The following is an 18,627-nucleotide window of genomic DNA, read 5'->3' on the forward strand; positions in this document are numbered from 1 at the left end:
TGGCATGCACTGACTACATGAACTCAAACCCAGGCCTCTGACTATTGGCCCATACCATCTGTCTAGAGACAGGTTTCCCCAAAGCATTCACTTACAAATCTAGTGAACAAGCAACACAGAAAACATTTCCCAACATTTACAGTATATTTGTCGATATCAAAGTAATCAACAAACCAGGTCTTAAACAACCCGTCTCGTTGTAATCATACTAAATAGTATGTATTACCAGACCCATGCACCCCTGCAACTTGGTGCAACCCAATTGAATCCTCCACCTATAAAAGGCGCAGTGGATTGAGTATTGACTCTTTTGTGAAACTTTGACCAGGAAATGAGGATGGTGTGAGTAGTGGGAGTTATCATTACTATGTTGTCAAACTGTTGGACTTTGAAAGGAATAAAAGTATGTTTGACCAACCAATTGTCTTTGTCCGAATGATTAAATGAAATGAATGAATATATGCATATAAAACAAACGGTAGAAGTCAAGATCAACTGATTGCTAACTTAGCCTGCATAGTTAAACAGCAAACTGTTGGATAATGACTGAATACCGACATGTGGGAATAGTGAGTATGAAATGAGGTTATGCCAAACAGATGGCTCAAGAGGAAAAGTGAGAAAGCATTGTCTTTATCACAGTCAGTTATACAAAATGTCAACCAGCTCAGTGGCCTTCTGGTTAGAGTGTCCCCCCTGAGACTGGAATATCGGGGTTCAATCCCGGCCGACATACTAGCGTCATGTCCAGGGGTGTACTGTACATGAAGCTACCTCACGCTACAGAAACAGGAGATAGGCTCCTGCCCTATGGGCCTCATGGCTTGGCAAGGCTTACTTACTTACTATACAAATGTCACACACTGAACTAGCACAAATGGAAGCTTTCTACTTGAAAAGGTTGACGTTGCCCACCCTACCATACCTCACCCCCTTTCCCCCCTTACTGTAAATGTTTTTTCCATTTTTTACTTTCTTTATAAGTTTATATGATTTCCATTTTTATTAAATGTTCTGATTAATTGAAAATGGTGGACCCTGTTAACAAGTCTTTGTGCTTTATCATGGTGTCATCCACAGAGTGACAGTTTTTGTATTTGAATTGACTTAGTTTGAAATGTACCCATTCTACATAGGCCTACTGTGAAATAAAACAATCAATCAATCAATTGCATGCATTAACTGAGTGACCAACCAGCATCCAACACCACATGATATTCTTCTTACCCAGAACCTTGGATCCTTGGTTGGGGCCTTCTGGCAGAGGCCAGTCAGGGGTGTGGTGGTTCCCTCTGAGCTTGATGTGAAGCTGTCCTCTGAAGGGCTCGTCATCCCACCCGGCAATCATCCTGCCTCCCTGAAGCAACAGGAGACGGACAGATTTCAGTTTACGTAATTTCAAAGAAAACATGACTAGGCCATCATCAGAGCAAATAAGGCCCAAAGCAGTTGTATTGTATCATATTATTTTGTATTTTACTATATATTGCATTTGTTCCATCTCATCTCGTGATGTGTACTGTATGTCATTACATAACGTCATATAAAATGGTAAATGCTGCAATTAATTTAGCACCTTTCTCCTGAGCATTTCACAATGAGCATTACATTCACAGATATGACAATGAGTCTGGCCGCGTTTATATGAAGGGTGATCATTCCGAATAAATACTTCAGAATAAAATACTTCGGAAGTAATGTTTTTTGCTGTGAGTTTCCATGGGAAATGGTCCTTCCGAATGAGTGTTTATATGGATAAGTGATATAAGACATGATACGTGAAACTACGCCATCTGTTGGACACATAAAATATAGGCAGTTAATTCATTGTGACTGTCTCAACAATACAAACATTACAGACGAAAGACGATACTTTAAAATCCCATCATTTAATTCCGTAGTAGCTTTGAGGCTGCTGGTTGGATAGGGGCGGGCATATATGTTTACCGTCTTTTTTTCCCCACCCGCTGTGGCTCCCCTTCTCCGCTGGGAAGGTGATCATCTCGTTTTTATTTGTACTTTATTATCTACAGCACGGCCAGGGCACGCAACACACTGATTATTATTGTATCGGGTCGCTCGTTATTTTTGAGAGAGAGAGAGAGACCGTTGAACACACACACACACACACACACACACACACTGACACACACACACACACACACACACACACACACACACACACACACACACAGATCGGGGTATCATCATCTGCTGCTGCTCCACGTTTTTTTGTGGATTTCGGATCTTCAAAATGCACGAAATAACTCGCTCTATGTGCAAACTCCTCGGCACGCCTTGGATATGAGCACCTTGGAGCATGCTCAGAAAGACCAGAATTAACTTACATCCGAAGCAGTGTATACATGAGTCCAATTTTCTTTCAATCGCATTGAAGTTGAACATTGGAATAATCCGGCCAGTGACATCGGAATGGTTTTTAGATCGCATCAAGCATTTTCATTCGGATTTAAGTTTTTGTAGGTGTTTACATGACAACGTGTAATAGGATTGAACTTCTATTCGGAATGAAAAGGGGATTTAACTGCCCATGTAAACGTAGCCAGTGACACATCAACACGCAGTCAAGAGGACCCAGGGATTGAAACGGGAACATCCATATTCCAAGACAGCCGCTCTAGCTCCTGAATCACCGCCACACACCCATGTCGTAGATCAATATAGATCGGATCAGATCATATCAGGGTTGTTCTTGAAAACGCACCTGGATAGAGATGTAAGTAGCATCCAGGACCACTGTCCGGTACTGGGCAGTAGACCGTCTCCTTCTGCTGGAGCTGGAGGTCTCATTCATGGTGTCTGGAATCTCCAGAACGCCAATGACCGTCAGTTTGTTGAGGGGAGGGGTTTGGCTATCCAGGACAACCCACAACCCTGTGGTTGGAAAAGATTTGATTTATCACAGGATTAAACTCCAGGAGCAAATGACAGCGTAATTTTAATCAAAACATTAAATATCATAATAAGAAGGAACCACCCATCAATAAATGTCTTATTGAATTATATAATCAAACAACTAGCTAATATGAACAATACAAAACAATCAAATAATAATTAACTGTGAGCTCTCATCTTGATATAACTTGTTTGCACTGTTGAGATCATTACCTGGTGGAATGACCACATCAGCTCCTGCTGCTGGTGCAGTGAAGTTATTCTCAGCAGAGCCTTCCCAGAAAGAAGCATCGGACCAAAGACTGGAAACACAAGGGAATCCCATATTAAGACCTTTTTACAGTCTATGATTAAGACTTACAATACAGTCATAACTAATGTAACTCAACTCAAGATGTTATATTATCACTCATAACAACTACATGAATAGCTGTGGTAGGGCTAAAACTATACTAATACTTTGTCAAATGAGAAATTAACTGTTATACAGCAAATAATATGCATATTCAACAGAGAAATGAATGAATGAATGAACGAACGAACGAACAAATGAACGAACGAACGAACGAACGAACGAATGAATGAATAGTTGAATACATGCTCTCATAACAGACTGTTGTATTTGAGTATCATCACTTTGTCTGGCAGAAACTGTGGGTATTAATATTATTAACAAGAACGTATTGACAAATAAATAATTACATTGGATCTATTGGACAGTTATTTTGTTTTTTCATTTAATGAAAAGCAACGGTTTTGGACATGCCTGGTTTCCACCCAACATCTACGATATACTCTTTTTTTGTCATACAGCATGGTGGTCATTTGACACACCATGAAGTACAGTATATGAGCCAAAGCAGTCATGTCAAAATTGTGTGGAGAATGTGTGCAGACATACATGAAGTCGTCTGGTCGTCGGCTGGGAATGGGGGGCAGGGTAGCCGGAGGAGGAGGAGTTGGTTCGATACAGTTGGGGAAGAAGCAGCGATACACCTCGAAATTCACCGCCACATCCGCCATGGAACGGTCAGCACTGTCACGCCGTTTGCGTGAAGTTGTCTTACCAGACACTAAAGAAGAAGGACAGGGCAAGGTCAATGAAGATTCTGATACATGGAGACTTCAGCTTCATTTGTACTGCACATTGCAGGCTGGTGTTGTCTGCTGAAAATAAAACATTTACAAGCTCACGACTCGCCGCAACATGTTGTGAGTTTCTAGATATGCTATTTTCAGTGCATGACACCTTCATACAACAGAGTGTAGGATACCGTTGTGAAATGTGATGTCAAACGCACTGTAATATTGAACTAAATGAGCTGAAGGTGCTGCCTGTGTTCTATTTGCATAGTAAGTTGATTAAAGAACTTAATTGCCCAAAGTGGCACAGTTACAGTACTCGGTACTGCGGTACTAACCGAGGTAGTAGAGGTCATTTGTGTTGTCATTGAAGTACCAGTCTCCGTTGTTGTTGTTGCTGTATGTTAGTAGCTCTGTGGAGCTGTTCCTCACATCCACTATACGGAACTTGTCTGGACTCTGAGTGAAGTTGTGGTTTATGATCACATATTGATTTTGCTGTAAGGGACAAATAATATGCAAAATAAATTAAAGTTTGATTAGTGTTTGAAAGGGGGTTGAAAATCAGTTTTGTAATTATAGATTATTGGCACACTGGCGTGCCTTGATTGGTCAGCTACAGCCCCTGTTCCTAATAGTTAGGATGGAGAAATAAGGAGGACAAATTTAATGTAATATCCCCAAAGGATTGGGGACCATACCATATTATTTTATTATTATTTACTGGCACATAGTAATTATCAACACTAAGGGCTCACATCAGGTATCACCCTCTTGGTTATCTCTCCCCTCAGCCATCAGCCATGGAAAATAAACATTATTTTACCCAGATAGTGATTTCTAGATGTTAATATGAGACAAATCCATGTATGGAAAGAATCGTACCTTAAAGCCATAGAACTTTGCATTGTATGTGATGTTTGTCACATGGTCCACGTCATCAAAGTACCAGTTATATGTCTGGCGAGAGGGCAGCAGCGCCATCCACCCTTTTTTGTGAGTCATCCGTTTCTTCAAATAATTTACCATGCTGGTGCCTGCAAAAGACAGATTAAAATTCAAACAAGGCCTTCACCATGTCTGTCTAGACTAGACTGGTGCCCGGCTGTAGAGCACTGAGTTGGTAACGATGGAAGTTGGAGATCCATGCCCCACCCGGCTATGCAATACCCGTTGTACCCGTGTCAGAGTACCTGTTCCACCCATCTGTCCGTGTCCCTTTTATGCCCATATATGGAGGTCTGTGTCAGGCATGCCCAAATATGGAGTGTTGTGATGTCAGAACAGGCCATATATGGACCCTGGGCAGGGTCCCTGTCCAGAGCCCGGGCAGAGGCCTTTTGTGGTGGTTCTGGACAACCATGGGTCTGACCGACTCGACACTGGGCACTGCACTCCCTGTGGGGTGTGGAACGTGTGTGTCGAATTTGTCACATTACATTACGTACAGACAGACAGACAGAGACGTGGTGCAGCAGCTTTGATAGATAGATAGATAGATAGATAGATAGATAGATAGATAGATAGATAGATAGATAGATAGATAGATAGATAGATAGATAGATAGATAGATAGATAGATAGATAGATAGATAGATAGATAGATAGATAGATAGATAGATAATGTGTGGACTTTGTACCATGGAGTTAGTCAGAATTATGTCCTTGGCCTCCAGTGAGGACGGTGATGGATTGTTGAGTGCTAGGCGGTGGAAGTCAACTGTCTCGTCACACACAGCACCAGGGTAACCAACGCTCCACTCAGCACTCTCAGTACAGTGAGCTGGGTCTAGCAGCTGGCTCTTTGGCACCACCTTGTGGTTTATGTGTCCTATTGGAAAGGGGAGGAAAATGAGAGCATAACAGTAAGCTACATTATGTGATACATAGACATATAAAGGTAGACGCCTCTTCCGGCTCTGCGGCGTCTGTATCTCGAGGGAAAGAAACATGGAGGCAAGCTTATCCGAGATTCCGAGGAAAATACGTGCTGTGATTGGCCAGTAGTCACTTGAGTGGCAGCGACGCAGACTTCCTCCTCATGTTGGAGACAGGTCGTTCCAACGAACTGCAGTGACCAATGAGGCATCTATATGTTTTAATATCTATGGTGTCTTGGTGTGATACACATACCAAGAATTGGACACTTGCCGGTTCCTTTTCACACTTTCAGATTTAAATGAACATTCAGTATTTTACTGTACAGGCTGTATCAGTTTTGTCATGTCATGTTACAGGTATATTTTAACAGTTTGACTGCGGAATTAATTCATCGCAATGAACCGTTGACTGCCTAGATTTCACTAACTTTTTTGCGGTGATGTCATCCGAACGTGTCACCTATCCCACTCTGTAAACCCCATAAGTCTTAAAACGTATTAAAACTCCCAATTAAACAATGAAAACGTAACTCGTGTAACTCATGATTGGGAGGCCATTCACGAGTTACACAAGTTAATTGATTGTAGAACAGCTTCCCTCCCAATAACGAGTTACACAAGTTACGTTTTCATTGTTTAATTGGCGTTTTAAGTTTTAAGACTTACTGGGTTTCCATCATTGCCATTTTTATAACATTATTATTATCAACACATTTTGAGATGTGTTGACTTCAGCTTTCCAACATTAAGCTAATCCAAATGCATGACTTACCTAATTTGTAATGTATGAATGACTAATAACAATATACTGACTGGGGTGTAAAGCAACCAAATGAGGACCAAGTTGGAGTGTTCTAATATGACAGCCTGATGATCACTCACCTGTGAGTGAGCCGTCGGTGTCAATCAGCTGCACCTCATGTTCCCATCTGAAAGCGGCCTTGTTAGGAGTGTTGAAGTACTGCACACCGCCGAACCTCACTGCCCAGCCACCGCAGCCATGCGAGCAAGTCCCGCTGATCGCAGTCACGCCGATAGCTGCGCAGGACGAGCGGTCGAAGTTGATGAACTTTGTGTTGTGGATACTCATGCCGTCATCGAAAGGTGTGATGATGCCCCGATGTGTACAGTAGTTATCTCCCAAGCCCAGCTCGTCTACATGTCCCACCATGGTGGAGTTATACACGCCGGCCCCTCCTTCCTCCCCGAACCCGCTCACTGTCCTTTGTATGATGCGCTTTGCCTCGATGCCGGCCTTCTCGTTGTTGACCGCGACGAAGCCGTTGAACTGCACAGCACCCACGTTCACCCACTCTGCGCCCTTCTCGCAATTCCACACGGTGAGCGTTCGGAAGACGGCCGGCTCGGGCGTGGTAAGGCGACAGCCTCCACCCCTCATTGGGAAATACGTCTGGAAGATCCAGATGCCGAACCAGCCTTGGGAGTGGACTGTGTTGTTGGTGAACTCCCCCAGGGGTTCCTTCTGCTGGCAGATGCTAGGGTCATAGGAGGGACCGTCGGGGTGTTCGTGCATGCGGTACCAGAACCCAAAGTGGGTCCCACCTGCAGCGGCGTTGTGGCGGATGATGTTGTTGGGGTTGGTGACCCAGTAGGCAGCCGGGGTGACGTCGTCATTCAGCAGGCTGGTGCTCTGCCTAACAAACACGGCCAGGTTGTACTGCAGAACGTTGCCCGTTTCGATGCCGTCTTCGATAAAGAAAGCACCACCCATGATGTTATAGATGACGTTGTGCTCCACCAGCAGGCGGTGGGTGTTGTGGATGGTCACGGCCCTGTTATAGGTCTGGTGGATGGCACAGCCCCGAACGTAGGACTTGAAGTTAATGTCACCCATCAGATGCCAGTGGATGGGGTAGCGACCCAGCCTAAAAGCTTGCCCTGCGTGGAATAGCTGTAGGGTAAAAACAACCGTTAAGAGTTCATCTTTTTGCAATGTGCGGTTGATATGAGCACCAACACAAGTAGTATACATCACTTTTAAAACGACAGTTTGACTGATAAAACATTATTAAAGCTTGGCAATGCTCATTCATACTGTTCAATTGCAGCTTTAATGCAATTTTGCTCTACAAATTCTTGCATTATTATGACAAGTGTGAAACCATTTCTTACCTCAATATATTCCAGTCTTCCGATTGCCAGGTTCTCATTGGGCCTGGGTGCATGGAACATGATGCAGCCTCCAAACTGGTCACTGCCCGTCTCCTCACCAAACCTTCCCTGGAAACAGGTCTGGGTGGCAAACTCACCTACAACACACAAAAGAACGAAGATGTAAATGTAACACACGACAGGAACAAAGGAGATATGGAGCGTCCATTTGGTATCTAACTATCAATCATTAAGCTGGGGACCGGCAGGAACTCTGTGAGTTTATAAATGGAACCAATTCCATTTATAGTAATATTGTGGATTTTGCTATTTTTCCCCACACTAATCTTCTGGGGAGTCTCTGGCACAAAACAAATTCAAATGGAGACCTGCAGCAGTCCGCCGGAAAGAGTTTGAGAACTACTGATTTAGAAGGCCTTTGTAGAATCGGCCAATGGGTTAATCTAAGCCTCAGTTCATGGATTAACCCTTTCACAAAATATGCGATTGTTGTACCATACCTGTGTCGAAGCCATCAGGACAGGCCTCAATCGGGTCCTGCCATTCTTCGTGTTGAGAACCTCGCACCACAATGTTCCTGGTGAGAAGTCCCACCTCTGCTCGTCCCTCAAACATGGTGCCATCAGGCAGCGTGACAGACACCCCCAGATGAGTGTACTCTAGCGCTTCAGTGAGGGTGAGTGTCCTTCCATCAGACGACACAGAGGCGATCCTTCTCACTTCATTCTCTCTCTGGCTGTGCCTGGAAAAATGTGCGTTCAGGAATTAGTAGGATACATTTTCACTTCCTTTTTTCTTTTCTTTTTTCTTGTTTCTTTGTACAATTTCCCATATGTATTGAGCTTAGATGTTTTCATAAGGTGCCTGGTTGTTGTATTGTTGTTGTTTTATCTCTATAGCACAAATTATTAACTTGTTTCCTTAATGTTGAAAACAGAAAATGCATCACATAATACAAAAGTCATTACCCAATACACAATTACTGTATTATGAACAAATGCATCATGCTTGTATCCACACAGGTTCTTAATGATGTACAATCAATATAAATGGTAAATGGTGCATTTATATAGGGCCTTCATCCAAGACGCTTTACAGAGATTGTGCATTACTTTCACCCATTCACACACATTCACACACCGATGCCGGAGGAAACCATGCAAGGCACCAACCTGCACATTGGGAGCAAATGAGCAATTAGGGGTTCAGAGTTTGGCTCAAGGACACTTCGACACTAACTCTGGGTGAGCTCGGGTTCGAACTGGGAACCTTGCGATTCCCATCCTGTCACACCGCCATCGCCGCCCCACAAATTAAAATAAAACATTTTTGATTGTGGGGGCCTTTTGTCTATGGTCAAAATGTGCTATGTGGTCAGTCATGATGTTACTGTTGAAACAGTAACGAACCTCACTGGAGGTATTTAATTAATTAACCAGGTCCAATTGTTTAGTTAATTTACCTATGGCCTGTGGATGCGATGACGATCTCATCGCCGGCCTTCCATGTGACCTCCTTCATCAGGGTCAGTGTTGTGGACCCATTGGAGGCTGTCTGAGCAAGGTGGGTCCAGGGAACAGGAACTGGGATACCTGGAGAAACATGTTCACAGCAATGACTTGCACCTTGCGGACAGGTGAGAACTGGAAAAGGATTGCTAATGGTTGCATGTCCCTGCAGACACATGCCTTAAGAGAAACATATTCATAACTATGACATTGTCACCTCCTTAAAATAAAGGCCATGTTTTGAGGATAATACTTTTTACCTAAATCAGCTCTTCGTGACACTTAACATCTCTGGTAAAATCACCTATCCTAATTGAAAAACATCATACTGTATCGCAAGAGTGACATAATGTACCTGAAAACTTGAGTTTTGTAAGTCAGTTACTCCACTACTAATTTGGCCTAAGTCAGGTTTATAATTAGTCAAAATACAAATTGGCAAGTCATTTAATCCTCTCTTCCTCTTAATGATTAAGAAATATCCTATAGTTTGTCTTGGTTCAGTTTCTTAAAAACTTAGACATATGCCATTCTTTTAAGAAGGTGACGACATGGGTGGGGTCTGAACAACTACTAAAGCCTGATTTATACTTAGTTGAACTCTTGTGTCGCACACCAAACACTGCAGCTCTACAAGCTTGCACCCATACTATCTATTTTGGTGCACCACTACACAGCATGCAACCAACTATAAGGTTACATTACAACCTGCAGGACACAGAAACAGGTTCACAATTTTGACAGGCACGTCAAGGACTCTATGATCTAAGTATTATGTCACAGGACAGGGGTTTTCCTAGACTATTTGGGTCATGTTAATTTTCCCGATCTGTTACATAATGCTTTTTTGTGGTAAATGACAGTTGACGCCATTATCTGAAGTACACATAAACAGACGATTACAATACAATGACATACATTGCCGTGGGCACGGTAATAAATATGAACCCTGTGTGTGAGTGTGTATATCCATTTTGACTGTTTTTCCGACTATCCTTGGGATTGTGGGTGGGGGTGGGTGGGATAAGGGATTGAGTTTTATTTTTTATTTTTATATTTGATATGTCTGTTTAATACTTGCCCCTGGGCTTGTCACAAAAACTTGAATAAAAAGATTTTGAAAAGAAAAGAAAAGAGTGTGTATATCCATACCATGCAGATCCAGTACTCCCTCTCTGACGGCCAGAGTCTTGGTTCCATAGACAGGGAGCTCTGGGGAGCGGAGGTTTCCATGGAGTGTGATAATAGCTTTGTGCTGGAACGGTGCCCCCTCTTCGCCAATCTGGAGATGCCCACCATCTGTGATCAGGATGTTCTCTGCCTGTAGCTCGATATCCGCCTCATCAAACACCAATGTCCCTCCTGAACGCAAAGAAAGGCTAGGTAACACATGGAAACTGGTGTACTTGTGCGTGCATGTGCATGTGCATGTGCATGTGCATGTGCATGTGCATGTGCATGTGCATGTGCATGTGCATGTGCATGTGCATGTGCATGTGCATGTGCATGTGCATGTGCATGTGCATGTGCATGTGCATGTGCATGTGCATGTGCATGTAAGATGGAGTCCCATCTTCCTTACATGCACACACTATGTTGGACAATAATTGACATTGCCGTACAAGACAAATCCTGGTGCCATTACTGCACTTGGAGACTGTAGTGTAGTGAGTGGTTACAAGTGGTTTGGGTATACTGTACCTTGAATGAGGAGCAATTTGAGCACTGGGGTGTTGGTGTCCAATAGGATGTACTGTCCTTTAGTGATGACAGCTAACGTGCCCCTCTCTGGAGGAGACAGTCCTCCCCAGGTGTACCTCGATGACCACACATCGATATAGAAGAAGTCAGCATTGTCCTGAGAGAAGAGAACCATTGACATTAGGCAATAGGCACACACCATGCACTCATGGTCATGATAGGTCATGATATATATATATATATACTAGAATTTCGGCCCCCTTCGGGGGCCTCATCCCAGTGTCGTTGCAGCGCAATATGGGAAGAAAGAAATTGCGGGAGTTGACAGATTCCACTTCATGTTTCAGCTGTGTTTTTAAACTCAGTAGTGTGCCCTGCACACAGCGCACACTCGCAATTGCAGCTGGAGGGCGACGCGACACACACACACGCCCACACACACACAGAGCGATGTGTGGATAAATCACTGAGATTTGGGAAATGTGTTCTGAATGGGCCTGAATATATGTGTGTAGGCTGCAACAATGATTTCATTAAAAATGATTTAATCCAGACAACAGTCTTGTCAAAACTTGACTATTGTAACTCCCTCCTTACTGGCCTACCAGCATGTGCACTTAAGCCTCTCCAGCTGATCCAAAATGCTGCAGCTCGCTTGGTCTTCAACCAGCCAAAATGCTCACATGTCTCCCCCCTGCTCCGCTCCCTCCACTGGCTCCCGGTCGCTGCCCGCACAGAATACAAAACTCTGATGCTGGCATTCAAAGCAACCAAAGGTATGGCTCCCCCATATCTTGCAAGTATGATCGAACCCTACAAACCCTCCCGCTCACTCAGATCAGCCAACGCAGGGAAGCTGGAAGTACCCTCACTAAAAACGCCGGGACAACACTCCACACGTCCCAAACTCTTCTCCCTTCTGGCTCCAAAACTGTGGAATGCACTTCCCATTGCAGTCAGAACTGCAGCATCACTCCCAATCTTCCGCCGTAGTCTGAAAACCCACCTTTTCAGACTCCATCATGGCCCATAGTACTTACCCCACCCCCTTAGATAGCAATTCTGTAGACTTAGATAGCATTTGATACAGACTTATAGCATGTTATGTAGACAGCATAAGTGCATTGTATGTAGTCATAGCACGTCATAGTACATATGTGTAGCATAGTAGTATAGATGTATAGCTTATATGTATAGTTTCATTATAGATATTCCACTGTTACTTTCTTAGCTTACGCATGTTTCATGATAAATGTCTTTATGTGATGTATTCCCATGCTTTTTTGTTCTTGCTTAATGTAAGTCGCTCTGGATTAAGAGCGTCTGCTAAATGCCTAAATTGTAAATTGTATAAAGTGTAGTTTAGTTTTGAACAGGCAACTAATGTAGTGATAGATTAATTGAATGGGCCTGAATAGATAGATAGATAGATGTCTTTATTTTAATGTGTGTTTACAATAACTGTAATGTAACAATAATACAAATAATGTAATGTAATAAATATTTAATTAACGAATTAAATAACCTTATTTTATTCTGAAGGCAACCGGATGTCTTAAATTAGCTAGCTCTCAAACAGGAAGTTCTAAATTTGCTTATTAGACGGAGCCAACTCGCAGGCAGTGCCTCCCTCAGCCCAGATGCAAGAGGATCGTTCGGTTACAGGTTTCTATAGGACACCAGTTTTGGTGTGACACACACGGCTTCCACATTTTGCTTCATACTGGGTGAAAGTGTCATTCCAAAAATTATTTTTTCGCTCGAAATTGTTATTCACAATGACATTGAGTTGAGGTGCTTGTGTTTTAGGGTAATTGTTGCATAAGCGCTATATCGCACTCGAGTCATCTCCCTCCCCTCCCCTGTGTCTGGAGCAGCTAGCATGGATTGTGGAACCTTTCCCTCCGATTGCACACAACCATGCCGTTAACCCGTTATCCACGCGTCCATCCGATTGCTGTAATGTAAATGTCCCATCCACTGAGCAAAAGCGATATACCGGTAAGCGCCTTATTCATTCACACACACACACACACACACACACACACACACACACACACACACACACACACACACACACACACACACACACACATGCACGCACGCACACACACGGCCGCCTCAGACCCAGCTCCCAGCGAGTGCTGCTGCTGCAAGCAGTGAGTATAGAGTAGGCGTGGCGCAGAATTAGAAGGGCGCAGCAAATACGACATTGAGGGGTAGAAACCATCCCGGGCGCGTGGTTCATGTAACATGTGTGTCACTGTGAAAGCCTGGCCCCATTAAGTGAACATGGTTGGCGTAGTAGACGCCAACATGACGATTTTGACGTAGGCTGTTGGAGGTTGAGCAAGAATAGCGTGTTTCAGAAAAGTAATATTTAAACAGTAAATAAGACATTTTTGGCGAATGCAATGTAGTCTATGTTCTTTGTGGGAGTGTGCAGGTTTTATTTGGCATAGAGAGATGTGTGGTAAAAGTGTGGTTCGGTCGGAGATAGAGCACAAAGAAACTCACATGTGCTCATGTACCCCTGTCTATTAGGGTAGCAGGATATATATATACACACACACACACACACACACACACACACACACACACACACACACACACACACACACACAATGAATTGTACAACTAATCATTAGTAATCAGAATAATATTTGTCGACAATATTGATGTAAATTTAATTTAGAAACCCCTTCAAAAGATATCATTAGAAAAGGGTAAAGACTTGGTTTCTCACCATCTTGGCGATCCCTCTGTCTCCGATGCTAACTCGGACCTTGGTTTTCTGGGACCTGGGCTGAGCGTTGGTCACACAGATGATGTGTGTGCTGTTAGTCGACTGGATGTCACAGACTGATCCCGCAATGGTCACGTCGATGTCATTACTGTTGGTACTGCAAAACGAGAGAGTAAATGAATGAAGAATCAAACGAAGTGCTGCCATGAGTTACAATGTTGTAGAGAAGAGGAAATAGACTCTAGAGGGAGGATGACACTGTAAACGGTTTCTTCTTTCTGCACTGATAAGTAATGCCTTATTTACAGTATACTAACTTTTTGACAATTATTATTATATGTTTTTAAATATGTGCTTACAAGCTTCATCTAAAAAAGCCAATTCAGTGTGTTTAGAACTACATTCATATGAAGAACATGTATTTCAGTATTTCATTTAATGGCAAGATTCGTTGTAATGAAATCATGTTTCATCTAATCACCTTCATCTCAGGCACCGACTAGTGTGAGCGCTGTGACCTACAATGCTTTTATGAAATAAACTTTATTTGCATACGTAACTGTCTTGATTGAATCACCACATGTGGTCACGCCAAATGTGTCAGGAGAAATGCATTTGTATTGTATTTATTAATATTTATTATATTTGTATTGCCTTTGTATTGGTTGTCAACAAAAGAGACTCACATAAAGAAAGGAAATGTAAGCCAGGGAAAATAGTACATTGTGCTGGAGTAAAGTGAGCATTTAATTAATAGTCGTTAGCCCATAATCTGGGCGTGCTGCATTGTGCCATAAGCACACTATGTGGTTACCAGCATGGCCTTTTCCTAAAAAAGAAAACGTACCTGAAACCTGAGCCAGTGATTGTGAGTGTGGTGCCTCCAGCGGTGCCTCCTCGGCGTGGGGACACGTCAGAGATCACTGGGGTTAGTGTGGTTTTGTAAGTGAAGCCATTTGATAGGTTTGCAGCACTGAGCCAGTTATGGATCATTACCTCACAGCTCACCTCTGACTCAATGCCTGGAGACAGAGAGGAAACCAGACGCAACACGGACAGACACAAACAGAAAATTAGATGCAAGCACGCAAAACACACAAAACGACAACCACACCCACAGCCACTCACGCACAACGTGGGAAACACATGGGGCTGTCACCATCTGACATGCTCAGAACATTCCACAGAATATATAAAAGATACTTCAGCAGTTCACACCATGACAGGACTGGTTGGATTTAAAAGGTCAGTCTTAAAAATAAACTGGTAAACAGAATACCTTCTTTCCAGACAAAAAGATAAGGCAACTCCCCCTAATTGGACATTTAAAAACAGTACATTCATCACACTGACATGATCCTCACCATTGTTGAATGAAGACTGACAGCAGACTTGTTGCAGACTTAACAAAGAAGATCTACTGTAAAAGCTCACAACGTGTCGTGAGCTTATAGAGTAGCTATTTTCCATTGTTGAATGGAGACTAGTACATTCATCAATAAGTGACAACTTGAACATTGATACACTCACCATTGTTGAATGGAGACTGACAGTAGAGACGTGCCGATGTGGACATATTTCTGTCAACCTCACATTCCTCCCCACAGATGCTCACAGTGGAGGAGTGAGGATCAAACCCAGAGCCCATGACAGTCAGCCGAGCACCGCCACCGAAGCCCCCTATATCACACAGGAGACACTTTATGTACCGCGTCTCTGGACATTAGCATCACCATTACAGAATTTGTGCTAGAACACTATTACAAATATTATTATTAGTATTGTATGTCACCCTTACAAAGAAAAATCTGGATTGTGAGTTTAACTCTGATGGTCCATTTATACACTCACCCATTAAACGAACACTCCGGATTGCATGCTAAATAAACCCAGTTTTTGAGCGGCGCTAGCCACTCCTTTTTTTTAAATATATCCCACGATTTTGTAACCCATTTTTCACCCCTGTGCCAATCATCTACTGTGATCCTGGGCTCTACACACCCTCCGCCAACCTGGGGAGAGCAACGGACTTAACTCATGCTCCCTTCATGCCTGAGTGTCCAAGTTGCTCCTTTACACCTGACAGGGGGGAGTTTCCCTGGTTGGACGTAGCGCGTGGAAGGAACACGTTATTCCAACCAGTTCCTTTCCTCTCCATCAGGCGCCCCGGCTGGCCAGGGGGAGGCAGTTTAGAGACCAGGATTACTGCATGTTTTTGTGAGGGTACCTCTACCTACCCTAGGGGACACAGGGAGAACATGCAAACTCCACACAGAAAGGCCCTTTCGCCAACCCCGCCTTCGGGTATGGGCACTGATGACGCGGAGGAGGAAACACGCCGCCAGCACCCACAGTGCCCCGAGCGGGAATCGAACCCAGGACCTTCTAGCTGTGAGGTGACAGCAATACCAACTGTGCCACCGTGCCCCTTGGCGCTAGCCACTCCTATATGCACAGCTTTGTCTGTCCGTCTGTCTGTCCGTTTAACCCATTTTGAGTGGGAACCCCTTTTGGTGGTTACATACATTATGTTAGAATTTAGCTATTGAAAAATAGCAGATCTACAAGCTCATAGCGCGCCACTCGCTATGAGCTTGTAGGTCTGCTATTTTTTTTAAATCGTTAAAATGTGCCTCAAATCTTTCAGAAAATTGTCATGATTCTTTTAATTTCGACGTCAGGCCTGAATGGGTTAAGAACTGAATGTGCTCAGCTGATTGGCTGAGCACGGAATGTGATGTATGATGACGTTCTCATCATCATGAGGTGAAAGGCGTCGCTCACTACACGTACAAGTATGAAATCAAGACATCAAGTATCCCACTTGATTACACTATGTCTGCCTATACTAACATTGCCATATTGACTGTTAACTATAATAACTACCGACTACTTACCCTGGTTGGGCTGGACCTCAGTGAGAAGCAACTGGTAGGTGAAGACGGCCTCAGACTGTGCAAGGCCCTTGACCTGGTGACCGAGGACTACTGGGTATGATCCACCTGGGTTTTCACCCACGATGCACTGGACCTCTGTGTCCGTGATTGAGGACACATTGCAGGGCACCTGGTTGATGGTCACCCAAATGTTTTGAGCATCTGTGCCAAACCCTGCTCCAGTTATTGTGATCACTGAACCACTTGGACCTATAAATACAGATGAGAAGAGCAGGTACGGTAAGGGACTAGAACTAGACCAACGAGTGTGATGATCATTATAACAATCTACAGATCCTCTTGCTTACCATTGTCGGGCGTGACGGAGTTGACATTAGGAGTCAGGGCCTGGGAGTAGGTGAAGTTCAAAGGTTCATACTCCACAGAATAGACCTGGACCATAACCACCACAAGGCCCTCATCCCCGGGCGGGGTCAAGCAGCGCAGCATACCTGGGGTTGCCTCCAGGATCTTGCAGCGTGAGCTGCCCACCATCACACTGGTGTTCCCTGGGGCGAAGCCGTTCCCTGTGAGGACCAGAGGTGTGCCACCCGCCGTGCTGCCTGCGGCCGGGCTGCGGCTTGCCTGGGCGAGGCTGTTCAGGGTAGCGGAGCCGGATGCCAGGCCTTTTGTCCTCACCACCACTTGAACCTGGTGGTCCCCGGCGGGCAGAGCGCCGACCCACAAGGTAACGTTTGCGTCAGTGACAGCGGTGACCTCCAGCTCCCAGGGGCCAGCGAAAGCCACCACGTGGCCGATCTGCGTGCCGAAACCTGTTCCAGAGATTATCACAGCAGTGCTGCTGCCTTCAATGGTGTTGGGGGAAATTCCGGTGACTGTCGGGGTGACAGAGGAAGAATACTGGAAGGAGCAGCTTGAGTGGCATGAGGCTTGGATGCCGGTGCCCGTCTGGAAAGTGACCTCGCCCGTGTGTGACTGGGAGGGAGCGGTGTCACAGGTGATGTGGGTGTAGTTGACTGACAGGACGGTGCAGAGCACGCCGGCCACTGACACCAGGCCCTCCGAGAAGCCGGAGCCGCTGATCAGAAGCCTGGTGTGGCCGGTGGGGCTGCCGACAGGGGGCACCACTGAGTCCACCACGGGGAGAACCACAAAGCGACGGCCAAAGTTGGCCGCCACAGCGACGATGGCGCTGCCCAGGTTGTTGACGCGGAGCTCCACGAGATGGGCGATGCCAACGGGTGCACCGCTGTCTGGGCTCAGCATACAGTTGATCTCTGTCGTTGTGCTATTGATGGTGTGGCAGGGCAGACCTCCAACTGTGACCTGTACAGAACAGTTAAATTTCATTTGCAGTTTATTTGCATAGAGGGAAAAATCTGGGGGGGGTTGTTAAAAAGTTAAAGCTTTATTCAGATAGTAATCATTGCTATAAGTGTTTGTGCACTAACAGAGGTCTCTCTGTTTCCACCACTACATTTCCTTAGTAAAAAGAAAAAGAGAATTTTATAGTGTTCCAGTTTCAATATTGTCTGCTCGTTTTAAATCATGTAACCCGTATGAGTTCTCTCTTCTGATTGGATCAAATTGGTATCCCGACCTGAAAATGTATTTTCTGTTTACTACAGAGCTGGAACTATGAACAAACGCTTTATAGCAATGATTGCTATCGGAATATACAGTGATTAAACATTATTTTAATGAGACAATATCCCTTATAGTACACCTTAAGAGTCTTACAATTACAACACATGATAAAAACAT

At 44.3% G+C, this 18,627-nt stretch overlaps 1 protein-coding gene across 1 annotated transcript in view; it reads right to left on the minus strand.

Moving 5' to 3' along the window:
• pkhd1l1.1 (PKHD1 like 1, tandem duplicate 1) overlaps positions 1 to 18,627 on the minus strand; it is a 55,121-nt gene that overhangs the window by 14,521 nt on the left and 21,973 nt on the right. The window contains 19 exon segments of the mRNA XM_080787875.1: positions 1,228 to 1,357; positions 2,726 to 2,895; positions 3,130 to 3,218; positions 3,818 to 3,989; positions 4,338 to 4,497; positions 4,885 to 5,036; positions 5,639 to 5,644; positions 5,647 to 5,829; positions 6,761 to 7,790; positions 8,012 to 8,148; positions 8,512 to 8,753; positions 9,474 to 9,603; positions 10,672 to 10,881; positions 11,221 to 11,377; positions 13,967 to 14,123; positions 14,814 to 14,988; positions 15,497 to 15,646; positions 16,864 to 17,112; positions 17,211 to 18,189. Of these exon segments, the coding sequence (XP_080644001.1) occupies positions 1,228 to 1,357; positions 2,726 to 2,895; positions 3,130 to 3,218; positions 3,818 to 3,989; positions 4,338 to 4,497; positions 4,885 to 5,036; positions 5,639 to 5,644; positions 5,647 to 5,829; positions 6,761 to 7,790; positions 8,012 to 8,148; positions 8,512 to 8,753; positions 9,474 to 9,603; positions 10,672 to 10,881; positions 11,221 to 11,377; positions 13,967 to 14,123; positions 14,814 to 14,988; positions 15,497 to 15,646; positions 16,864 to 17,112; positions 17,211 to 18,189 (4,678 nt within the window).

This window comes from Protomyctophum bolini (genome assembly GCF_963924005.1).
Source record: "Protomyctophum bolini genome assembly, chromosome: 17".
In the NCBI taxonomy this organism is placed as follows: domain Eukaryota; kingdom Metazoa; phylum Chordata; class Actinopteri; order Myctophiformes; family Myctophidae; genus Protomyctophum; species Protomyctophum bolini.